Genomic DNA, 26,887 nt, shown 5'->3' on the forward strand with positions numbered 1-26,887 from the left:
CTTTCACATCCCATTGTATGTTACAATATACATTGCAATATATTCAAAATACAAACCTCTTTCAGTCTTGTCCTTAACAGATTCCCAGTAGCACCATATTGTTGTAGCAGCAGCATTCCAGTTCCCTAATATAGTTTGTCAGGCCCATGGTGTTCAAACTTTGTTGCCCGAGGACAAGTGATGGTCCACAGACATAGTTGAGGTTATGTGGCATATATCTCTGGTCAATTCTTTTTTAAGGTAATGGGACATACAGTGTCTCACAGAAGTAAGTACACCTCACTGAAGATATATGACACTTTGATACAATGCAAAGTAGTCTGTAAACACCTTGTACATTTGCTGCCCCATCAAAATAACTCAACACAAAGCCATTAATGTCTAAACCACTAACAACAAAAGTGAGTACACCCCTGTGTGACGCATGTCAAAATTCTGCCCAAAGTGTCAACATTTTGTGTGCCCACCACTATTTTCCAGCACTCCCTTAACTCTCTTGGGCATGGATGTTTATGTATTTATTGTATTTATACAGCGCCAACATATTACGCAGCGCTGTACATTAGTTAAGGTTACTGACAATATTTAGGGGTGACAGTCAGCAGTACGACAATACAGGAGTACAAGAAAAACCAGATCACGCAGCACAGTATGAGTACAAGGTAATGCTTAGTCAGTCACTGGATGGGAGCACGGAGATTAGGCAAGTCGAGTTCACTCAAGAGTTCACTCAGATCCATAGGATGGGTATACAGTAATGGAGGTGCATGATCAGGTAGGAGATATAAGGAGGAGGACCATGCCCGAAGGCTTACAATCTAGAGGGAGAGGTGGGGACACAAAAGGTAGGGGACCAGGTTATTGCACTTCAATTCCTTGTTGTGAGTTTTCTTACACATTATCCTATAACACACAACCACATTTAATTGTTTATCTAGAAGGCACATGTTATATAATTACACCTGAATAAGAGATGAGTTCAGTGTATTCTTGTCCTAATGTTATCTACAGCCTTGTGTACTATTTCAAATTAGATGTAATAATAGGTATTCCTCTTGATGTCACTGCTTTTTTTCCCCAGGCTAAATGGCGCAGGTTGAGTGCAGAAGGCCCAGTGTACTTGGATATGTTTGAACATGTCAGCCTCATGACATTGGATTCGCTCTTGAAGTGCACATTCAGCTACGAGAGTGACTGCCAAGAGTATGATTACATTTTACATCTCTAATAATTCACATTATTTTGAGTACTCCTCATGTTACCATAGTGATATCTTACTGGAAAATGTTGTAATATCCACTTGTTTATGTCTCAATCACAGGAAGCCAAGTGATTATATTTCAGCAATCTACGAGCTCAGCAGCTTGGTGGTACAACGTGAACATTATCTTCCCCACCATTTTGATTTTATTTACAAGCTTTCCTCTGATGGAAGGAAATTTAGACGAGCATGCAAGATAGTGCATGATTTTACTGCAGATGTTGTACATAAGAGAAAGAAGGCTTTAAAGGAGAAGAGAGCAGAGAACTGGGTCAAATCCAAGCAAGGGAAGACAACAGATTTCATAGACCTATTATTGCTGTCCAAGGTAAACAAGCAGAAGTATATCAAGGAATGTTATTGTAATGGGTGCAGCGCTGACCTACAGTATGTTCTGACTGAAAGAGGGTTGTACCAGACAAGTAGGCCTTCCATACATCTTCACTGTTGCCTTAAAGCAGGTATGTCAAACCGGTCCTACGAGGGCTGAGATCCTCACACATTTTTGATACAGCTCAAAAGAATTGATGGGTCTGAGTCAGGAAAGGTGTGGTCCATCAGGTAGAACACATTGCTTTCTTTCTCAGTCCATCCTAAACACTGGCATGGATCTGGCCCTCCAGGCCTGGAGTTTGACACATGTGCCTTAAAGCAATCCTAAGTGGATCACATTCCAGTTTTGGTTGAGTATTGAGTACTATACAACTATATCGCCTCAATAATGTCAGGTGTTGTCACTAACAGGGTTTACATTGCCAAATGTGTTCCCTGAATTTGGCTGGACTGGCAGATTTGTGGTTTGAGTGTATTCAAATTGTCGTTTGGGATCAGACGTACCCTATTAATAAAGGCAAACAATGCTGCTGAGGTATTAAGGTTGGATAGTACGTAGTCTTACCACCAGTTACATGCACACCAGCCCATTACAGCAGTGGTTTCCAACTGGTGTGCTGTAATACATTAGTGTGCAGAAGCACAGGAGGTGTGTTCCAGTATCTAGTCTCCTCCCTCTTCCCTTCCTTATGTAGCATCACTATAATGATATGAAGAAGCATACCTGGCACAAGAGCATACAGAGGAAAGGAAACATCACCCATGCATGCGAACAATAGCATTTTTTTCTGATCTTTTGTTTTTCTTGTAGCCATCAAAAAAGTTAATTGTGCACTCTGTCAAACATTCACATATACATGCAGTACAACATGTATTATCCATCGATTTACCAGCATATCTGACCAGTCGATATCCAATCAAAAAGCCAGTTTTCTATTGTTTCTGATTGGCCTGCAGCAGAATTCACTACCAATTTTTAGGCAATCATTTGATCTTATCGTTATTAGGATTGAAAGTGAACCAGTGAACCGTGTGTGCCCAAACCTAAATCTATGGATTCTTGGTGCAGATTTCTTTTACCTTTTTTTTTTTTTTAGGATGAAGATGGAAAACATTTGTCTGATGAAGAGATGTTAGAAGAAGCTGACACGTTTATGTTTGAAGGTAATAGAACTATAAGGTATGCTCCCCATACTGTATTTTGAAGGGAATCTGAAGTGAAAATAAGCCTATGATATAATGAATTGTATGTGTAGTACAGCTAATAGAACATTAGTAGCAAAGATATGAGTCTCATATTGTTTCCAGTTCAAGAAGAGTTAAAGAGACTCTGTATTAAAAAAAAAAAAAAAAAAAACCCTCTGGGGGATACTTAACTTGGGAGGGGGAAGCCTCATGGTCCCAAAGAGGCTATGCCCTCCCCTGTAGCTTCAGGGAATCCAGCGTTGGCTCCCCTGAAACCTCCCCTGACAAGCAGAGATTTATTTACCTCTCCGCGATCCTGCGATCATATCCGCTCTACTGCGCAGGCACAAAGGACTCACGCCTGCGCAGTACAGCAGATTGATCAGGTTCGGCTATTTCTGCTTTAACCCAAATGAAGAGCAGCTAGTGCGCCTGTGCAGGATCGCGGTAGGTAAATATTTACCTCTTCGCAATTCGAGGGGTCCCAGCAAACCAAGGGAGGGACGGAGGAGGACAGGGGAAACCTCTTTAGGATCCAGAGGCTTCCCCCTCCCGAGGTAAGTATCCCCCAGAGGTTTTTTTTTTTTTTAAACACAGATCCTCTTTAAGAAACTTAACTTGTTATCTTCTCTAAGCTCTCTGACTAATTTAGTCAGAGAGCAGTGCTATTTTCTAAAGCACTTATACATCAAAGAAACAGTGAAAGAAAACTTCAAATAAGATTTAACTGCAGGGAACTTCAAAGGGTCATTAGCTCTGTTTTCTTTCATAGTTTAAAATGCTGAGTGTAGTTTGTAAACTTCATTGTCATTTTTTGCTTTATTGTCAGTTTAAAAGCATATTTAACTGCATATTTTAAGAGCATTCAAAAAGGTATTTAAACCCTTGGTCATCCTACCTAGATGTTTTCCTGCAATATTTTAATATAAAGGAAAACGGAGAGGAAAGTCAGGTGTTTCAGGTATGTGTCCACCGAGTACAAGAGATGAGTATGTCAATTGGGCAAATGGCATTTTTAAAAGGGAAGCTTCTTCTTCTAATAACCATGTTTATTTTGTAGACTACATTTTGTCTAAATAAAAAAATGAAATCCATGTGAAAATATGACCAACCACTTGGAAAATAGAAAGTGGAAGGGGTGGTAGCTTTACCTCTGTGTGTGCCAGTCCTGTGCCTATCATCACAGCATAAGACTGACAATGAACTGCTGCAGCTTGAATTGGACTAATCACCTCAAGTCCTAACTGAGCAATTAACTTCTTCCCGACCGCGTCACGCTGATGGGCGTGGCCGCGGCGGCAGCCCCAGGACCGGCTAACACCAATTGGCATAAAGTCCTGGGGCAGCAGTTTGCAGGAGATCGCGCGCGCGCTGCGTGCGCATCTCCTGCCTGGTTGGCGGAGCGGAGCCTCCACCTTCAGTCTCCGAGCGGCGATCGCCGCTCGGAAGACTGTTACACGCCGTGTATTTATATGTACAGCGCTGCGATCAGCAGCAGCGCTGTACTGGGGACAGCCGTGTGACACGGCTGTCCCCCTGAGGCACATGAGAGCGATCGGCTCTCATAGGCAGAAGCCTATGACAGCTGATCACCATTATTGGCTGGCTGGGGGGTGGGAGGGATCAATGAAAGAAAAAAAAGAAAATAGTAAAAAAAAGAAAGAAAAAGAATAAGGGCCCATTTCCACTAGGGCGGTTTCGCCGGCGATTCTGCAGAGTTTCCCCGCACATGATTCGCACGGGGAAACTCTGCCATAGGGGATGACGGTGCCGCGGCGGGAGCGGTTCGCCCGGAACCCCCCGCAGAATTCGCCGCGGAGGCTGCGAATCCCATAGCCGTGCATGGCACGGCTCATGGGATTCGCCTGCGATCCCGCCCACCCGCACTAGTGGAGACGAGCCCTTACAAACATTTATTTAAAAGAAAACAAACAAAGGGGGGGGGGGGGCGATCAGACCCCACCAACTGAGAGCTCTGTTGGTGGGGGGAAAAGGGGGGGGGTTAACTCATGTACTGTGTTGTGCGGCCCTGCAGCTTGGCCTTAAAGCTGCAGTGGCCATTTTAACAATAAAAGGCCTGGTCTTTAGGGGGGTTAAGCACTGCAGTCCTCAAGAGGTTAATGGCTACGTCAGACTGAAATTGATTCTAAAGTAAAGAAAATACTGGGTCTTAACCTGGATGTGGGCCAATTTATTGAGTGCCACGGTATAAAGCACAACGTTTCGACCTATATGGTCTTGAGCTATATACTGTGGCACTTGTAATAAATTGGCCAATTAGCCCAAATCCAGGTTGAGACCCAGACTTTCCTTTTCTTTGGTTTGAAGTTACACCTTTAGTGGATACCGGTGTGGACTGATTGACTCCCAAGTTCTGCATCATTTGGGTTGCAGCACTGAAACTTTCTGTATTGCTTTGGAATTGATGCTCCCAAACTAAAATCCCCACTGGGGAGTGTGAACTAATGTGTTAAGCTAAGTACCTACAGCCAGATGGATCGGGAGTGTCCGCCAAACATCTGGCCTGATCTGGAAGCGTCGTTTGTGGTTGCCGAAACAAACAATTGTTGAAATTATTGTTTATGCGATTGCGGAAACTGCCACGGGAGTCTGTGGCAATCTTAACAACCCCTCGTCCAGTGATCCGATGTGACGGTTGTTCGCAGGGGATAACATGATCGCTGCAGGAGGTAACACGTTGTTACACATTGTTAAATAATGTTAATTTACATTAAACAATATTGCTTGATATCATGATTACAATACTTTTTTTTTTTTTTTTTGCAAAAATCACATCATGGAAATGGCAGTCACCAATTTTAAGATTTAGTACAAAACAATCCACACCATCTGATGCTAGGCCTGCTGTCTGATCACTGTAGAGTTTGAGTTACAGATCAGTTTTAGAATTATTTTACAGATTCTAGGCAGACTTCAGCTGGCCTTATACATGTAAATTTCCATCCAATGTTCCAAAAGGATTAATTCCTTCCTGAAACAGAGCGATTCAAAAAGGTATCCATTCCTAACATGCACAGCACATCAATGTTCTATAGATACCAGCAGGGAATTAAAAATTGACAGAACTGCAGCATTGCACTGTTCGATGCAGTGTTAGGGCTTGTTTCCACTGTTGCGACGCGATTCGCCGGCATTCCGACGCTTGTAAAAACGCATGCGGATGCGTTTCTGCATGCGTTTTTACCCGCGATTTCGCGTGCGATTTCGCATGGCAGGGTGCCATGCGAAATTAACCATGACACTGCCAGGGCAAAATAACATTGGAAAAGGTGCGAAATCGCACGCGAATCGCGGGTAAAAACGCATGTAAAAAACGCATGCATTTTTACTATTAAATACATTAGCGGCGATTCGCACGGATTCCCGACGCAGGCGAAATCGTTGCCTCTTTTGTGCGTTTTTTCTCCGCAACAAAAAACGCACAACGCCACCGCAGGAGTGGAAACAGCCCCATCCACTCACATTACATGTGCGAATCCGCATGCGTTGGACGCATGCGGATTCGCGATAGTGGGAACGAGCCCTCATGCTATTGGCCTTCAATCTACCACCACTCTTGCCCAGTCCTCATTCGACCTAGATTTTTTTTGTCCTGTTTGAGCGATACTTTTGATCAATTTTTAGTAGCAAAAAAGTTTCTATACCGTGTTAGCCAAACAAATTATATAGGTAGAAAAAAAAAAAAAAAAGTTTTGTAAGAAATAATACCTTTTAATGGCTAACTAATAGAGTTAAATAATGCATTTTAAGCATCATTTAACTCTATTAGTTAGCCATTAAAAGGTATTATTTCTTACAAAACGTTTTTTGTTTTTTTTTCCTACCTATATAATCAATTTTTAGTCAAATTTTAAGGGAATTGAATTCCATCCAATTTGATCAAAGTTATCAAATGTAAAGGGAATTAAAGAAAAAAAAACTGTATGTATGGGCACCTTTACTTAATGATCAGATTTGATCAAAGTGTGCCACCCAATTCACCTCAGACCAGACAACAGGAATGGGGGAGGGGTGGGTCTACTCCTCTCCCCATCCTGCACCTTCCGTGTCCTCACCCCACCTAGCTCCCTACAATTCACATAATTCGAGGACCACACCATCCGCCTCTACCACCCTCCCTGCCATTGTTGCGATCTTATACCGCCCTCCGGGCTCCACCCCACAATTTCTCGATGGCCTTGCCTCCTGGCTCCCTCACATCCTCTCCTCTGACCTCCCCACCATCATCTTCGGGGATTTCAATATTCCCATCGATGAAGCCCAGAACTCCATTGTGACCCAGCTACTCACCATTGCCAACTCACTTGGCCTAGTACAACACACCAACACCCCCACTCACACTGCAGGTCACACTCTCGACCTTATATTCACTAAATCCACCACCATTGCAGACCTTGACATCGCACCCTTTCCACCCTCAGACCATGCCCTTCTCACCTTCAACCTCCTCACGGAAGGCACCTCCAAACTACCCGCCCACCCACCTGGTCGATGGCAGCGAGACCTACGCAAGCTCAACCCTAGCGTCCTTGCTGACCCCCTCCATGCCCTCTCCTCCACTCTCCCCTCCCTAACCTGTCCTAATCTTGCTGCAGCTCAGTATCGCCAAACTCTCTCATCAGCCCTAGAGAAAGCTGCTCCACCAATATTTCGCCGCAACCGACCCCCTAACTCCCAGCCCTGGCGCACTACCCATACTCGCAACCTCCAGAGGAAAACACGCGCCACTGAACGGAAATGGAGGAAAACTAGACTTAACCAGGATTACCTACAGTACAAGACTAACCTGCTGCAGTTCCACACTGCCCTTGCTCATGCGAAGCAAGAATACGTTACCAAGCTCATCGGAGCACAAGCTTCCAATCCTCGGCGTCTTTTCGCCACTTTCAACTCCCTGCTTAACCCCCCTCCGTTTCCTACCTCTCTGCCACAGATTTAGCCACCCACTTCACCAACAAAATTGTCTCCATCCATCAGGAAATATCCAATCTTCAATCTTCACCTCCCACCCCCTCCCAAGCAGCTCCTCCACCATATCCTCCTGCTACCACCAAGGAAGTCAACCACTACTGCAGACTTCCCATACCACTACTTCCCCCCCCTTGACCCCATCCCTTCTGATTTACTCCAGCCTCACTTCACGGTATTGGCCTCAGTCCTCACTACCCTGTTTAACCTCTCCCTATCCACAGGCACCTTCCCCTCCGACTTCAAGCAGGCCATTGTACTACCCCTGCTCAAGAAACCCTCCCTTGACCCCTCGCTACCCTCCAACTACCGCCCTATCTCCCTCCTCCCCTTTGCCTCAAAACTCCTTGAGCGTCTGGTTCACAAAACGCCTGACCCAGTACCTCAATGCCAACTCACTGCTAGACCCACTGCAATCTGGATTTCGGCCTGCCCACTCAACCGAAACTGCTCTCACCAAAGTGATCAATGACCTTGCCTTAGCTAAAGCTGAAGGTAAATACTCAATTTTCCTCCTCCTTGACCTTTCAGCAGCTTTTGACACAGTAGATCATCCCCTACTCCTCCAGTCCATGGGCATTCACGATCTCGCCCTGACCTGGCTTTCATCCTACCTCTCCAACCGCTCCTTCACGACCACCTTCAATGAGTCCTCGTCCACCCCCAACCACCTCTCGGTGGGAGTCCCCCAAGGCTCGGTCCTTGGCCCCTTACTGTTCACCCTATACACATCCTCCATTGGTAAGGTTATCTCCTCCATGGGTTTTAAGTATCATCTGTATGCAGATGACACCCAGATCTACCTCCACACCCCTGACATAACACTACAATGGACAAGGTCTCCTCCTGCCTATCAGCCATCTCCTACTGGATGTACGCTAGGTTCCTGAAACTAAATCTAGACAAAACGGAATTTATGATCTTCCCACCCCAGCCATACATGAACCTCCCAGATGTGCATGTCACTGTTAACCACACTGCCATTCACCCTACCTCTCAAGCCTGCTGTCTGGGTGTCACCCTGGACTCCGCACTGTCCTTCACTCCCCACATCCAAAACCTCACAAAGTCCTGCAACTTCCACCTTCGTAACATCTGTAAGATTCGCCCTTTCCTGACCACTGCCACCACCAAACTCCTCATACATGCCCTCATAATTTCCCACCTTGACTACTGCAATGCCCTTCTGTCTGGTCTCCCTATGACCCGAATAGCCCCACTGCAGTCCATCATGAATGCGGCAGCAAGAATTATCCACTGCTCCCATCGCTCAACCACGGCAGATCCCCTCCTTGAATCCCTCCACTGGCTTCCTATCCAGTCCAGAATCAGATTCAAGATACTGTGTCTGACCTACAAATTTGGCCACAAAACCTGTCCAACCTACATTTCCGATCTTACTCAGAGGTACACACCTAGCCGCTCACTCCGCTCTTCCAATGAACTTCGCCTGACCGCCCCCCGCATCACCCAGTCCCATGCACGCCTTCAGGACTTCTCAAGAGCTGCTCCAACACTATGGAACTCCCTACCTCCACCCATTAGGAAAGCCCCCTCCTTCAACATCTTCAAGAAGGCTCTCAAAACTCACCTTTTCACTCTGGCCTACTACCCCTCACAAGTGCTCTAAACCCACAGCTGAACTCTGGATTGTAAGCCTTTGGGCAGGGTCCTCCTCCTTTTGTGTCCTACCTGATCATGCACCTCCATTACTGTGAACCCATGCTATGCATCTGAGTGAACCTAACTTGCCTAATCGCCATGCTCCCATCCAGTGACTGACTAAGCATTACCTTGTACTCATACTGTGCTGCATGATCTGGTCTTTCTTGTATTCCTGTATTGTCATTTAGCTGTATGTCACCCCTAAATATTGTCTGTAACCTAAACTAATGTCCAGCGCTGCGTAATATGTTGGCGCTTTATAAATACATTACATAAAAATAATAATAAAAATCTATCAAACTGAATGGGAGCTGAAACATTAGAGTACTGCTTAGGGGTGTAAATACTTTGTATAAGAATCTCACCAGCCAATGCAAACAGCCAAAGCACCCTTTCCTTACAAGACAGTCTTCAACATCAGCTGGGTACATCGGGTTTATATACTGAAAGAGAATTGTTGAGAACTGCAATAACGTGCACCTAAGTTTGTTTCAATCAGTGGTTTGAGCAAAATTTCCTATTATTGTTTAATTCCACAGTGATCTTGAAATTAAGTCTTCCAAAGTGGAGTTGTTCATACCATTATTGTTATCATCATAATTGTATTTATTAAGTGCCAGCATATCGCACTTTCTTGTACAACAAATAAGCAGCGCTGTGGAGTCGGAGCAATTTTTAAATACCTGGAGTCGGTGGTTTCATAAACTGAGGATTCAGTTGGTTTTTGTACCAATTCCACAGGCCCGGTGAGTATTAGACTAAGGAGTCGGAGTTGGGGAGTCGGAGCAATTTTGGTTACCTGTAGTCGGAGGTTTCATATACGTCGGAGTCGGATGATTTTTGTTCTAACACCACAGACCTGCAAATAAGGGTGCAAAGTACAAACTTACATACAAGTACAATGACACAGGAGGAGAATAAGTCCCTGAACATCTGGTTCTAGCACAATTCTGGAAAAATGAAGGCAATCCTATAATTGACATATACAGTATATGGTTGTAAAGCTGTATAATATGTTTCCTTACTATCTCAGCAGTGCTGCCTTCTGTCACTAGCAACAGTGTCTGGGCAGGGCCTTGAAGTCGGTCAGCTACTGACTAGACTATCTTGGCTGAACACCTCACCCGTGGATCTAGTGTCTGGCCTCTGCATTGGCCAGTCTGTTATGAGTCTGAGGGAAAGCAGAGCTAATATGGGGCATTAGGGCAAGGGGATTGTAACTATGACAGGAGGAGGTGTAACATGGGTTTTTAAATTAATATCAGCCTCATAATATGGTTATTTATCAGCTGAAACTGCCAGAACATTATTCAGATCTCTACAAATAAAAGCCAAAACATAGCGGTATTACATCAGAATGTGTTTAATGCAGGATACTTATGCTGCAAGCTTACAAAATATTTATCTTGTTTTAGGACATGACACCACAGCCAGTGGACTGTCCTGGATCTTGTATAACTTGGCTCGTCATCCTGAATATCAAGATAAGTGCAGAGAAGAGATCAAAGAGTTAATGAACAGTAAAGACACAAGCCACTTGGAATGGTGAAAACATTGCATCACTAAGCAAATAAGTCTGTACAAACCCTTAACTGGTCTGTTGTCAGCAAACTTAAAGGATACCAGAGCCCAACTTATAATGATTAAAAAACATGTGCTGGTGGGAGGGGGTCAGCCTTCAGTTACCACTCTCTCTGTTCAAAGATGTGTGCCTCCGTTCACCTGTTTCATCCTCCGTTTGTGGCTCCCAACCAGACCATCCAGTATGGAAATACTGCGCTGCGCATGCACAGTATTTCCTTTCTGCTCCCGTGATCGCACTCCTCTGACATAACTTAGACACACACGCTGGCTCCCGTCTCCACAGCATGAATTGCAGAGGGCTGTGGAGAGCACATGCTGGGGGCGCAAGACTGGAGCGCAGGCGTCTAAGTGATGTTAGAGGAGCGCAGTCACGGGAGCAGAAAGAAAATACTGCGCATGCACGGTACAGTATTTCCATACTGGACGGTCCGGTCGGGAGACGCAAACTGGGGCTGAAACAGGAAAATGGAGGCACACATCTCTTAAACAGAGGGAGCGGTAAGTGAAGGCTGACCCCCTCCCACCAGTGCAACATGTTTTTTAATCATTACAAGTTGGGCTCCGTTCAGGGGTGTAACTAGGAATCACTAAGCCCGCCTGCGAAACTTTGGATGGGGCCCCCTTCCGCCAAACTCCTCCCCCCCCCCCCAATTGTGCAGAGAATAGAAAGCTTTTTCTCTATGCGCCTAGACTACTCAAGCATCCCTAGAGTATGGAGCACTTGGGGAGGGGGTGGGGGTTGGGCATTGTACACAAGATTGTGCTGCACACTGAATATGGACTGTCTACAAATCTTTGTCTGCAAAACTTTGTATGATTCTTTATCAGTGGCTGAGCAGATGGTCACTACAACAATTCTGCAGAGAGTAGAAAGTTTTTTTCTCTCTGTGCCCCTTAGTTGTCAGTCTCTCAGAACAGGGCCCCCTGTGGCTTCTGGGCCTCCCTGCAGCTGCATCCCTTGCAGGGTATATTGTTACACCCGGTGCTCTGGTATCCTTTAAAGGAGCTTGATGTGAAAGGCATATCTTGGCTGACATATTTATTTCCTTTGAGGGTACGTTTCCACTTGTGCGTTGCGTTTGACACGAAAATCGCGTCAACGAATCCACATGCGGGTGCGGATTAATTTGCGTTTCCATGCGGATTTTCACACGGAATCGCTCGCGGTTTGCAATATGTGATATTAACCATGTCAACGCCGGCAAGCATTGACATGGGTTTTTACGCGGAATCGCACGTGGAAACGCCGGGAAAACCGCACGACTAATATGCTTGCGGTTTTCCTATTACATTACATTAGCGGCAATTCGGGTGCGGGTGTGCGGCATGCGAATTCTGACGCCTCTGCCGTGCAGATTTTTTCTGCACAGCAGACCGCACAGAATTCCTGACAAGTGGAAACAGCCCCAGCCACTTGTATTGGTTATGCGAATTTGCATGCGGACAACGCATGCAAATTCGCATTAGTGGAAACGGGCCCGAAACAATTTACATCTCCTGGCTGTCCTGCTGATCCACTGTAGATATTTTTAACCATAGACCCTGAAAAAGCATCCAGATAAGATATTGCTGACTAAAACCGGACAAGATTAGCTGCATGCTTGTTTCAAACATATGAGACCCTACTGGCCAAAAAGATCAGCAGGATAGCCAGGCAACTGGTATTGTTTAAAAGTATTTGCAGGAGAATTTGCATGCAAGAGTGCAGAGGGTTAATTGATTTTGCTGTTTTGTTTACCACACCCCCTTATGCACCTCCCTATTACATATGTATATGTCCTAGCTCAACTTGAGTAGCATGCATTCTGTGTTTTTACTTGTATTTTATCCTTGTGACTAGGATTTAATCTAGTGCTCTCCCCCTTTTCCCCTGTCAGTGACTAGAGATGGGCCGAACCTCCGATTTTAGGTTCGCGAACCGGGTTCGCGAACTTTCGCGTAACATTCGGTTCGCGTTAAAGTTCGCGAACCGCAATAGACTTCAATGGGGATGCGAACTTTGAAAAAAAAAAATAATTATGCTGGCCACAAAACTGATGGAAAAGATGTTTCAAGGGGTCTAACACCTGGAGGGGGGCATGGCGGAGTCGGATACATGCCAAAAGTCCCGGGGAAAAATCTGGATTTGACGCAAAGCAGCGTTTTAAGGGCAGAAATCACATTGAATGCTAAATGACAGGCCTAAAGTGCTTTAAAACATCTTGCATGTGTATACATCAATCAGGTAGTGTAATTAAGGTACTGCTTCACACTGACACACCAAACTCACCGTGTAACGCACCGCAAACAGCTGTTTGTGTAGTGATGGCCGTGCTGGACTGGTGCGCACCATGGCGAGAGTGCAGGTTTTGGTGGCTTTACAGCCCATATGGTCGCCTGGCTGATGTAGCTGAATGACATAACAGTGACTGTCCAGCTGATCAAATTTGGTCTGACCACAATGAAGCAACGACCTTATTATCTTTTGTGTGCCCCCCGAGACACTCATCTAGGCGCCGGTCATTGCTTCATTGTGATACGCAAGCCCCTTCACCACGGCAAGGTAATGATCACGAAGGGGAATGGGCGCATGTACATGCACGCATGTACAACAGTACAGGTATACAGTGGCGGGTTCACTGAACACAACAGGTATGCAGTGGCGGGTTCACTGAACACAACAGGTATGCAGTGGTGGGTTCACTGAACAGGTATACAGTGGCGGGTCCACTGAACAGAAAAGGGATGCAGTGGCGGGTTCACTGAACACAACAGGTATGCAGTGGCGGGTTCACTGAACACAACAGGTATGCAGTGGCGGGTTCACTGAACAGTACAGGTATACAGTGGCGGGTTCACTGAACACAACAGGTATGCAGTGGCGGGTTCACTGAACAGGTATACAGTGGCGGGTTCACAGAACAGGTATGCAGTGGCAGGTTCACTGAACACAACAGGTATGTAGTGGCGGGTTCACTAAACAGGTATACAGTGGCGGGTCCACTGAACAGAACAGGTATGCAGTGGCGGGTTCACTGAACACAACAGGTATGCAGTGGTGGGTTCACTGAACAGGTATGCAGTGGTGGGTTCACAGAACAGGTATGCATTGGTGGGTTCACAGAACAGGTATGCAGTAGTGGGTTCACAGCACAGGTATGCAGTAGTGGGTTCACAGCACAGGTATGCAGTGGTGGTTCACAGCACAGGTATGCAGTGGTGGGTTCACAGCACAGGTATGCAGTGGTGGGTTCACAGCACAGGTATGCAGTGGCAGGTTCACTGAACAGGTATGCAGTGGCAGGTTCACAGCACAGGTATGCAGTGGCAGGTTCACTGAACAGGTATGCAGTGATGGGTTCACAGCACAGGTATGCAGTGGCAGGTTCACTGAACAGGTATGCAGTGATGGGTTCACAGCACAGGTATGCAGTGGTGGGTTCACAGAACAGGTATGCAGTGGTGGGTTCACAGCACAGGTATGCAGTGGCGGGTTAACTGAACAGGTATGCAGTGATGGGTTCACAGAACAGGTATGCAGTGGCAGGTTCACTGAACAGGTATGCAGTGGTGGGTTCACTGAACAGGTATGCAGTGGCGGGTTCACAGTACAGGTATGCAGTGGTGGGTTCACAGAACAGGTATGCAGCCAGCCAGGAACAAGTTAAGCCTAACTAATCTTTCCCTGAGAGACAGTCTGCAGCAGCTCGCCCTACTCTCACTAACGCAGGCAGCACACGAGTGACCGTAATGGCCGCCGCTGCCTGCCTTATATAAGGGGGGGTGGGGCTCCAGGGGCTAGTGTAGCCTAATTGGCTACACTGGCCTGCTGACTGTGATGTAGAGGGTCAAAGTTGACCCTCAAGGTGCATTATGGGGCGAACCGAACTTCCGCAAAGGTTCGCCAGCGGGACGCGAACGCGAACCACCGAAGTTCGCGTGGAACCGTTCGGCCTATCTCTATCAGTGACCATTGTTGACATGCACACAACTTATGCTGTGTGAAAATAGTGTGCGCATGGTGCACATGGATGTATTTTGTTAGCTCCCTTGTGGGATTAGTTTGATGCACTATCCATAGCTCCCAACTGTCCCTCTTTCAGAGGGACAGTCCTTCTTTGGGAGCCCTGTCCCTCTGTCCCTGTTTCCTCCTCATTTGTCCCTCTTTCAGGACTTTGTCCCTCTTTCTATGTACTATAAATATATGTATTTCCCTACTAAAAAATGTGTGATTGACTCTAAACTTTATTCCCATCCTTTAAATTGATATATTACTTATTTTAAAATATTAAAATAAAGAAAAATGAACGAGGATAGAAAAGACCAGTGTGGTTTGAATTACAAAACATATGTTTCTTATGAAATCTTAATCGCATGCGTGACTAGGGGTGTGATGGGGGCGTGATTAGGGGTGTGGCAAGGGTGTGGCTTAAGTGTCCCTCTTTCTCGTCTCAAAAAGTTGGGAGTTATGCACTGTCCCAAAGAGGATGACAGGATATGTGCTCCTTATCTTTAGATAGGTTTGACACACTGAATGCTTGCATGTTTGCGCTATATGTGTTATAGGGCCAGAGTTAGGATCTCTATGCGGTGTATGTGACTTTACAAGATAATTTATTCTTTTCTTTTGTAACAAAGATCCCCACTTTTAGCTTAGCTGTAGGGATAGCATTGGTTCCTGTGTGATTGATTTGTATAAAAGTATTTGCATGAGCATTTGCATTCGAGTATGCAGAGGGTTCATTGATTTTACTACAGTTGTAAATTGGGCCTTCTTGAAATCCCACAGTTTCATTTTGTGCTTAAAGGTCAAAATGTCTCTTTAACATAGTTATAGAGAGATTTTGTCCAACTACAGAGAAAGTATCATAGTCCAACTGCAGAGAAAGTATCATTTATACCCCTGGAATTCTAAGCTTGACAGTGAGAAAAAAAGAAAAAGGAACACAGCCTAGCTCTAAGCAGGATTGGGACTGTACATACATAAGTTTACCTCATCATGTCATATGTCACTTCAGGTATCCATTAACTCTCTCTCCATTTCTCCAAAATCTTACTAAAATCTTTCTCACTAATACTCTTTTTCCATGCATGGGTCCAAGATTTATCTAAACGACTACCATTCTCTAGAACTACTCCGTCATTCGCTTACAGGATACCCGAGGTGACATGTGACATGATGAGATAGACATGTGTATGTACAGTGCCTAGCACACAAATAACTGTGTTGTGTTCCTTTTTTTCTTTCTCTGCCTGAAAGAGTTAAATATCAGGTATGTAATGGACTCAGTCCTGACTCAGACAGGAAGTGATGACAGTGTGACCCTCACTGATAAGAAATTCCAACTATAAAACACTTTCCCAGTAGAAAATGGCTTCTGAGAGCAGGAAAGAGATAAAAAGCATCAATCGTTCATAGATTTTAGCTCTGGCATACTTCAATGAATGTGTCATTGAGCAAAAACAATAAAACAGTTAAAACTTAAAAAGTAGATTTAAACAAAATAAAACTATGGAATATCTTAAAAAATCATTTTTAAGAGAAGGAAGATAGATACAATAGTTTATTTCATTACTTTTTTTTTTGCTTCGGGTGTCCTTTAAGCTTGCCCCTGCCTGCTGTGTATTCAAACAACCTGTTTAAGTTTGTTATTGGAAAAATTATTTATTGGCATGGTAACCACAGGGCCGTCCTGCCTATGACGCGGGGTGACGCAGCTTTATCAGGCGGCAGAAGTGTGGGGGCGGCGCAAGGCAGATGCAGAAAGAGAAGAGTGCACCTGGCCTGCCGTTGCCCGCCGTACAGCTGCCCATCTGGAAGCACGGCCACCCGGACATGGCAGCCCTGGGTATGTGTCCCCTGCTCTGTTTCCTTCCCTGCTTGTCATATCGCATCCTCCGCTCTGTCTATTACAGCAGGGCTACAAGAAAATGGCTGCCAGTGTCCGCATTTGCAGACATCGGCGGCCATTTTTGCTGTAGCCCTGCTGTAATAGACGGAGCGGAGAGTGCGATATGACAAGCGGGGACAAAAAGAGCGGTGGATGCTACGCTCCGGTCTCCAGATGATTGCTGAGTGGTAGAGATGGCTCGAACCTCCGATTTTCGGTTCACGAACCTCGAACGCGAACTTCCGCAAAAGTTTGGTTCGCGCGAACTTTCGCGAACCGCAATGGACTTCAGTGGTGATGCGAACTTTGAAAACTAGAAACATTTATGCTGGCCACAAAAGTGATGGAAAAGATGTTTCAAGGGGTTTAACATCTGAGTTTTTGCATGGATGAGTAGGATACACGCCAAAAGTCCCGGGAAAAAAAATCTGTATTTGACGCAAAGCAGCGGTTTAAGGGCAGAAATCACATTGAATGCTAAATTGGAGGCCTAAAGTGCTTTAAAACATCTTGCATGTGTATACATCAATCAGGGAGTTTAATTAGAGTACTGCTTCACACTGACAGACCAAACTCACTATGTAACACACCGCACACAGCTGTTTGTGTAGTGACGGCCGTGCTGGACTGGTGTGCGCACCATGGAGAGAGTGCAGCCCATGGCGGATTTAAAGCCCATATGGTCGCCGGGCTGAGGTAGCTCAATGACAGAAAAGTGACTGTCCAGCGGATCGAATTTGGTCTGTCCACAATGAAGCAACAACCTTATTATCTTGGGTGTGCCTCCCCCGAGACACTCATTGCTTCATTGTGATACGCAAGCCCCTTCACCGCGGCAAGGTAACGATCATGAAGGGGAATTGACACATGTATATGCCTTTTGTTTTGTTGTTGCAGCTGCAGTGCAGCCAGAAAAATTAGGCAGCCATGTACACGCACCAGAAAAAGTATTATAGCGGCTGCTGCTAGCAGCGGCCTTAAAAATTCAGGAATCCGTCTGGAGTCCTGGACCCTGTTGGTGGTGGCGGAGAAGGCAGTCAAGCGGCCTGCAGACATAGATGCTGTGTGGGGACCGACTTAGTCTTGGGGCAGGCAGTCACACGGCGTGCAGACAGAGATGCTGTGTGTGGGGACTGACTTAGTCTTCGGGCAGGCCTGAGCGTGCTTTGCAGACCAGGCATCCGTGGTCAGATGGACCCTTGACCCAACGCTGTGTGCCAGAGATGTCACCACTTGCCTTTCATCATCACGGTACAGTTTAGGTATCGCCTTTTTTGAGAAATAATTGCGGCCTGGTATCTTACACTGCGGTGTGTGGCTTTGCTTTTGTGTGCTGCTTTTCCTCAGGTGGTCATCCCATTGCAGTTTGTGCTTTGTAATCATGTGCCTTCGTAAGGTAGTTGTCCCTACACGGGTCTTGGTCTTTCCATGGCTCAATTTTCGGTGGCAGAGAGTACAGATGGCATTGCTCTCTTCTGAGGCAGATGCACAAAAAAATTCCACACTACTGAGCCCTGTGATGATGGCACTTTGGTGATGGCTGCCAACGGAGTTTTAAGTGAGGTGCCAGAGTCGGAGCAGGAGGAGGAAGATGTGTCACGCTTCCCTGCGTAAGCTGAGGAAGATGAGGTGTTTTGTGTTAAATAGACAACTACGTCCTAACAATATTGGTTGATGGCACATGCCTTCTTCTGAACACTGTACTTGGTCGAGGGCCGCACGAAATCATGACAGCGCGACCTCGAACAGACCTGCCAGGTGGCCTGCCTCTGGCTCTGCCTCTTGTTTTGTCCATATTGGGGGGGGGGGGGGTTGGAGTGAAAGGTATGCACTGGCTTGACTAATACAATGTACGGTTACACAGGTGCAGTGAAAAGGTTGCAGTGACTGCTGGTACAACAATGTGCGGTTACACAGGTGCAGTTAACAGGTATGCACAGACTGGTATACAAAACAGCATGCGGTTACACAGGTGCAGTTAACAGGTATGCACGGACTGGGATATAAAACAGCGTGCGGTCACACAGGTGCAGTGAACAGGTATGCAGTGACTGGTATTACAAATGTGCAGCTATCACACACACAGGTACCGTGAACAGGTGCAGTGACTGGTATATAATATAACACTGTGTCCGGTCACGTAGGTAGGTGCACTGAACAGGTATGCAGGGATTGGTATTACAAATGTGCAGCTGTCACACACAGGTACCGTGAACAGGTAGTCACTGAATGTGCTGGGCCTAGCAGTGGCACAGTAGGAATTACCAAGGGGCCAAGGGCCAGCTGCAACTGACTGACAGGGCTGTATATGCAAGTGTCTGTGGGACACACCAAAAAAATAAAAAAATAGATCACAAGAACAACATTAGCTCTAAAAAGAGCTATTGGGGGGTGCTTTTTAGCAATAAGTATCAGCAAGTAGCAAGCTAACAAACGTAACAAGAGCCTAACTAAGCTTTCCCTATGTCTACAGCAGGTTCCTCTCCCTTCACTAATTACTGCAGCCACACGAGTGAGTGAAATGGCCGACGCTGCCTGCCTTTTATAAGGGGGGGGGGCCTCCAGGAGGTAGTGTAGCCTAATTGGCTACCATGTGTCTGCTGACTGTGATGTAGAGGGTCAAAGTTGAGCCTAATGATGTATTATAGGGGGCGGGTCGAACTTCACGCGAATCGGTTCGCCGGGCAACCATTAGGGCCATCTCTACCTAGGACATCCTTTCACTTTAATCCATCTCTGGGTACACAGGGAGGCAGAGGTGGCACAAGGAGACAGAAGGAGGCACGAAGGGAGACAGAAGGAGGCACAGGGGGACATAGGGACACATGGGGCAGTGGTGGCACAGAGGGACTGAAGGTGGCTCAAGGAGTCAGGAGGCACAAGGGGACAGAAGGACGTGCAAACATTCGGGGCATGGGTTCGTTCAGGAAGCGTGGCTTAGTTTGAGGTGTGTGGCTTAGTTCAAGTGGTGGGTCTTAATTAGGGGCATGGCGCCTCCCCAGGACCAATGGCACTCCAGGCCTGTAATGCCTAAAAACGCCCCTGGATGGATTACTGTCCTGGATGTGACCAGCAGTATAGTCTGGTGCCTACCATAGCAATAAAAATGTGATAAAGGTACAGATGATTATAAACTCTATCCAGAACTAAGATGAAGTTTTGCCTTGATTTCCTCTTTAATAAACCAAAGTTACAAAGCACAAACAGGAGAGCCTGTTCTAAGTTGCATTCATGGGCTAGAGCAGTGTTTCTCAACATTTTATTGGTATGTACCCCTTTTGAAATCCTGTACTCACCAAGTACCCCCTAGCATAGTAAACATTATCACAAGTACCCCTTGACACATACATATTTAATCGTAGTACATGATAATTGGTTGTAAACAATTTTAAAGCATTTACTATTGCTTTTAATTAGCTAAAACACTCATTTGGTGTTGTTTAAATAAGATTTATCTTTTTCTTAAACTCTAAATTTATTATTCTTGGTTAAGTATATCAAGCCGAGTACCCCCTGGAACCATCAGAAGTACCCCCTGGGGCACCACACGTTGAGAACCCAGGGGCTAGAGGGTATCTTATGTGAATCGAGACCTGCAAGGTGAAAAAAAAAAAAAACTGTTGTGTATAAGGTTTTCAGCAAAATAATCTTTGGCTTGTCTCTTAGGGATGATTTGTCTCAGCTGCCATTTACCACCATGTGTATCAAGGAGAGTTTGCGACTCCATCCCCCTGTAACAGTAATATCCAGAAAATGTACCGAGGACATCACTCTTCCAGATGGGAAGGTCATTCCAAAAGGTATTATCTCATCTTCAGTTTATGGTAGCAAAAGATATTAGAGCACCAGCCTAAAGGTGCATACACACATCAGACTATAGTCTTTGGAAAATGAAAGATCACAGACCAATCTTACCCCCTTCCATGTAGTATAAGAGCCATACTCTACACAGTCTTTTCTATGGAGCTGAACTCCACATCAGAAAAAAAATCTTTGCAAGATGCTGCACACACAGATACTGTACAGACACAAAAGATCAGTATCTGTAAAAGATCTGTTCCTGTCAAAAATCCATTCCTGCAAATTGCAATGATAGTCTATGAGATCTGCAGATCATCATACACACATGATTTAACTGACATTCATCTGCAAATCAGATCCACAAGGATGGATTTTCAGATCTGCAGATGATTGCTTGATCTGCAGATGAATGTCAGTTAAATCATGTGTGTATAGACTATCATTGCAATTTGCAGGAATGGATTTTTGGCAGGAACAGATCTTTTACAGATACTGATCTTTTGTGTCTGTACAGCATCTGTGTGTGCAGCATCTTGCAAACATTTTTTTCTGATGGGGAGTTCAGCTCCATAGAAAAGACTGTGTAGAGTATGGCTCTCATACTACATGAAGGGTGGTAAGATTGGTCTGTTATCTTTCATTTTCCAAAGACTATAGTCTGATGTGTTTATGTGGCCGAAGGCCCCGTTCACACTTGCGTTTCTTGTACAAACGAACCGGATGACCGGATCCGATCCGGATTGGTTGCATCAGGTATGTATATGGCTGCGATCCGGATCCGTTTGGTAAAAGATAATAAAAAAAACTATATAATTGTTGGGGTCTGGGAGGTCAGCAGAAGGTGGACCTGTAGAATCAGGTCGTCGGCTGTTTAGACCTCACCTCCACGTCCGACATACTGCCAAACAGCTCCAGCACGTAAGTCACTGCTGCTCCACTCCAGAAATGCTGGGCCCATGTGTCCCCATCCAAAATGGCCGCTAGAAAACACATAGGAAGTGGGGTAGAACGTCAGGTGTTTATAGCCAGTGTGTTCTGTGCTTTCCGTTTCCCATTGGTTTCTATGCACGGATGGTGCAGTCAGGCGCCTCCGGTCCGGGTGCGTGGGCCAGATGATCCGGACCCGAAAAATAGAGCACGTTGGAAAAGTGTCCGGAGCCGATCCGGCTCCATTCTGTACGGAACGGACGCATGTGAACGTCCGCATAGACCTAGCATTGCTATGCGGAACGTACGTTTTGTTTCTACAGTATAAGGTCCGGATCCGATCAGGCGAATCCGGACAGCGAACGCTAATGTGAACCAGGCCTAACTTGAACTTAGTAAACACATGGATATAGACTTGGGTTAGTAGCTATGAGACTAAACACAGTATACTTATAATGTGTAGCATGAAGCAATGTCTATGTTTCAAATGGACCAGAAGCAAGAGCACTCTAATAGTGTGTTAAACTTTTAATACAATTCAAAACACACACAAATTGCACTTACAATTACGAAGTGGAGTGTGCACGTGTCTGGGGCCGCTTGTCAGTCAGCTTGAAATGCTTGCACCAGGCCAGGGCTGCAAATGAGGTGTTGGTCTGGAGCTACCGATGCTGGGCTGGACCTCTGCCATGCTGTCACAATGCGTTTCACCACTTTCTGCGCCTTCATCGGGTGGCGTGGCGGCAGGGCTTATATATACTTTTGGACTTCTTGAATGTGATTGGGGGAACGTGGTTGTCGCATAATAGAAAACAAACTGTACAGGATCTGCCATCTAAATAAAAGGCAGGAATGGTGGACAGTGAATAATAAAGGGACATATTATAAAGAGCTAGGTGCTGTAAACTATTACAAACATGATTAAAAATGGTGAGTTAACTTACAAAGACTACAAAGTTTTTGCACATCTAAAATTGGACTTACACAAAAAGGCTCTATATAAAAATTAGCAAAACCATTAAACCCTTTAAAAATACTCAATGTTAGCAAAGAAAGGTGTTCCCCAGTAAACCAGTCACTGTGCCTCAAAGGCACTCTCCTGTTGTGAATTGAAAAAGAGCACCTTGTAGCTTATGCGAAAGTCCTTATATAATTATGGGCGGGAAGGGAAAGGGAAAAGCCGGAAGGGCTAGATAAGTGCAACTTGCATGTGTTTTTATTTGTATTAACCACTTGAGGACCTAGGGCTTTCTACCCCTTAAGGACCGGCCACTTTTTTTCCATTCAGACCACTGCAGCTTTCACGGTTTATTGCTCGCTCATACAACCTACCACCTAAATGAATTTTGGCTCCTTTTCTTGTCACTAATAAAGCTTTCTTTTGCTGCTATTTGATTGCTCCTGCGATTTTTACTTTTTATTATATTCATCAAAAAAGACATGAATTTTGGCAAAAAAATGATTTTTTTAAATTTCTGTGCTGACATTTTTCAAATAAAGTAAAATTTCTGTATACATGCAGCGCGAAAAATGTGGACAAACATGTTTTTGATTTAAAAAAACCCATTCAGTGTATATTTATTGGTTTGGGTAAAAGTTATAGCGTTTACAAACTCTGGTGCAAAAAGTGAATTTTCCCATTTTCAAGCATCTCTGACTTTTCTGACCCCCTGTCATGTTTCATGAGGGGCTAGAATTCCAGGATAGTATAAATACCCCCCAAATGACCCCATTTTGGAAAGAAGACATCCCAAAGTATTCACTGAGAGGCATAGTGAGTTCATAGAAGATATTATTTTTTGTCACAAGTTAGCGGAAAATGACACTTTGTGAGAAAAAAAAAAAAAAGTTTCCATTTCTTCTAACTTACGACATAAAAAAATGAAATCTGCCACGGACTCACCATGCCCCTCTCTGAATACCTTGAAGGGTCTACTTTCCAAAATGGGGTCATTTGTGGGGTGTGTTTACTGTCCTGACATTTTGGGGGGTGCTAAATTGTAAGCACCCCTGTAAAGCCTAAAGGTGCTCATTGGACTTTGGACCCCTTAGCGCAGTTAGGCTGCAAAAAAGTGCCACACATGTGGTATTGCCGTACTCAGGAGAAGTAGTATAATGTGTTTTGGGGTGTATTTTTACACATACCCATGCTGGGTGGGAGAAATATCTCTGTAAATGACAATTTGTTAATTTTTTTTACACACAATTGTCCATTTACAGAGATCTTTCTCCCACTCAGCATGGGTATGTGTAAAAATACACCACAAAACACATTATACTACTTCTCCTGAGTACGGCGATACCACATGTGTGGCACTTTTTTGCACCCTAACTGCGCTAAAGGGTCCAAAGTCCAATGAGTACCTTTAGGATTTCACAGGTCATTTTGAGAAATTTTGTTTCAAGACTACTCCTCACGGTTTAGGGCCCCTAAAATGCCAGGGCAGTATAGGAACCCCACAAATGACCCTATTTTAGAAAGAAGACACCCCAAGGTATTCCGTTAGGAGTATGGTGAGTTCATAGAAGATTTAATTTTTTGTCAAAAGTTAGCGGAAAATGACACTTTGTGAAAAAACACAATTAAAATCAATTTCCGCTAACTTGTGACAAAAAATAAAATATTCTATGAACTCGCCATACTACTAACGGAATACCTTGGGGTGTCTTCTTTCTAAAATGGGGTCATTTGTGGGGTTCCTATACTGCCCTGGCATTTTAGGGGCCCAAAACCGTGAGGAGTAGTCTTGAAACGAAATTTCTCAACAATGACCTGTGAAATCCTAAAGGTACTCATTGGACTTTGGGCCCTTTAGCGCAGTTAGGGTGCAAAAAAGTGCCACACATGTGGTATCGCCATACTCGGGAGAAGTAGTACAATGTGTTTTGGGGTGTATTTTTACACATACCCATGCTGGGTGGGAAAAATACCTCTGTAAATGGACAATTGTGTGTAAAAAAAATCAAAAGATTGTCATTTACAGAGGTATTTCTCCCACCCAGCATGGGTATGTGTAAAAATACACCCCAAAACACATTATATTACTTCTCCCGAGTACGGCGATACCACATGTGTGGCACTTTTTTGCACCCTAACTGCACTAAGGGGCCCAAAGTCCAATGAGTACCTTTAGGATTTCACAGGTCATTTTTGTTTCAAGACTACTCCTCGCGGTTTAGGGCCCCTAAAATGCCAGGGCAGTATAGGAACCCCACTAATGACCCCATTTTAGAAGGAAGACACCCCAAGGTATTCCGTTAGGAGTATGGTGAGTTCATAGAAGTTTTTATTTTTTTGTCACAAGTTAGTGGAAATTGATTTTAATAGTTTTTTTCACAAAGTGTCATTTTCCGCTAACTTGTGACAAAAAATAAAATCTTCTATGAACTCACCATACTCTGTACGGAATACCTTTGGGTGTCTTCTTTCTAGAATGGGGTCATTTGTGGGGTTCCTATACTGCCCTGGCATTTTAGGGGCCCTAAACCGTGAGGAGTAGTCTTGAAACCAAATGTCGCAAAATGACCTGTGAAATCCTAAAGGTACTCATTGGACTTTGGGCCCCTTAGCGTACTTAGGGTGTAAAAAAGTGCCACACATGTGGTACCGCCGTACTCAGGAGAAGTAGTATAATGCGTTTTGGGGTGTATTTTTACACATACCCATGCTAAGTGGGAGAAATATCTCTGTAAATGACAATTGTTTGGTTTTTTTTACACACAATTGTCCATTTACATAGAAATTTCTCCCACCCAGCATGGGTATGTGTAAAAATACACCCCAAAACACATTATACTACTTTTCCTGAGTACGGCGGTACCACATGTGTGACACTTTTTTGCAGCCTAGGTGCGCTAAGGGGCCCAACGTCCTATTCACAGGTCATTTTGAGGCATTTGTTTTCTAGACTACTCCTCGCGGTTTAGGGCCCCTAAAATGCCAGGGCAGTATAGGAACCCCACAAGTGACCCCATTTTAGAAAGAAGACACCCCAAGGTATTCTGTTAGGTGTATGACGAGTTCATAGAAGATTTTATTTTTTTGTCAAAAGTTAGCGGAAAGTGACACTTTGTGGAAAAAAACCAATAAAAATCAATTTCCGCTAACTTTTGACAAAAAATAAAATCTTCTATGAACTCGTCATACACCTAACAGAATACCTTGGGGTGTCTTTTTTTCTAAAATGGGGACACTTGTGGGGTTCCTATACCGCCCTGGCATTTTACGGGCCCAAAACCGTGAGTAGTCTGGAAACCAAATGTCTCAAAATGACTGTTCAGGGGTATAAGCATCTGCAAATTTTGATGACAGGTGGTCTATGAGGGGGCGAATTTTGTGGAACCGGTCATAAGCAGGGTGGCCTTTTAGATGACAGGTTGTATTGGGCCTGATCTGATGGATAGGATTGCTAGGGGGGTGACAGGAGGTGATTGATGGGTGTCTCAGGAGGTGGTTAGAGGGGAAAATAGATGCAATCAATGCACTGGGGAGGTGATCGGAAGGGGGTCTGAGGGGGATCTGAGGGTTTGGCCGAGTGATCAGGAGCCCACACGGGGCAAATTAGGGCCTCATCTGATGGGTAGATGTGCTAGGGGGTGACAGGAGGTGATTGATTGGTGTCTCAAGGTGTGATTAGAGGGGGGAATAGATGCAAGCAATGCACTGGCGAGGTGATCAGGGCTGGGGTCTGAGGGCATTCTGAGGGTGTGGGCGGGTGATTGAGTGCCCTAGGGGCAGATAGGGGTCTAATCTGATAGGTAGCAGTGACAGGGGGTGATTGATGGGTAATTAGTGGGTGTTTAGGGTAGAGAACAGATGTAAACACTGCACTTGGGAGGTGATCGGACGTCGGATCTGCGAGCGATCTATTGGTGTGGGTGGGTGATCAGATTGCCCGCAAGGGGCAGGTTAGGGGCTGATTGATGGGTGGCAGTGACAGCGGGTGATTGATGGGTGGCAGTGACAGCGGGTGATTGATGGGTGGCAGTGACAGGGGGTGATTGATGGGTGGCAGTGACAGGGGGTGATTGATGGGTGATTGACAGGTAATCAGTGGGTTATTACAGGGGAGAACAGATGTAAATATTGCACTGGCGAATTGATAAGGGGGGGTCTGAGGGTAATCTGAGCGTGTAGGCGGGTGATTGGGTGCCCGCAAGGGGCAGATTAGGGTCTGATCTGATGGGTAACAGTGACAGGTGGTGATAGGGGGTGATTGATGGGTGATTGATGGGTAATTAGTGGGTGTTTAGAGGAGAGTAAACGCTGCGC

General features: G+C 45.2%; 1 protein-coding gene across 8 annotated transcripts in view; it reads left to right on the top strand.

Annotated features, from left to right (window-relative positions):
* The window catches only part of LOC137546475 (ultra-long-chain fatty acid omega-hydroxylase-like), a 179,284-nt gene that overhangs the window by 139,843 nt on the left and 12,554 nt on the right, over positions 1 to 26,887 (top strand). For all 8 annotated transcript variants that reach the window (XM_068268995.1, XM_068268992.1, XM_068268991.1 and 5 more), the window contains 5 exons: positions 1,082 to 1,203; positions 1,322 to 1,589; positions 2,692 to 2,758; positions 10,849 to 10,978; positions 20,554 to 20,687. In XM_068268995.1, coding sequence (XP_068125096.1) covers positions 1,082 to 1,203; positions 1,322 to 1,589; positions 2,692 to 2,758; positions 10,849 to 10,978; positions 20,554 to 20,687 — 721 coding nt within the window. The remainder of the gene's footprint in view (positions 1 to 1,081; positions 1,204 to 1,321; positions 1,590 to 2,691; positions 2,759 to 10,848; positions 10,979 to 20,553; positions 20,688 to 26,887) is intronic.

This window comes from Hyperolius riggenbachi, chromosome 2 (assembly GCF_040937935.1).
Source record: "Hyperolius riggenbachi isolate aHypRig1 chromosome 2, aHypRig1.pri, whole genome shotgun sequence".
Classification (NCBI taxonomy): domain Eukaryota; kingdom Metazoa; phylum Chordata; class Amphibia; order Anura; family Hyperoliidae; genus Hyperolius; species Hyperolius riggenbachi.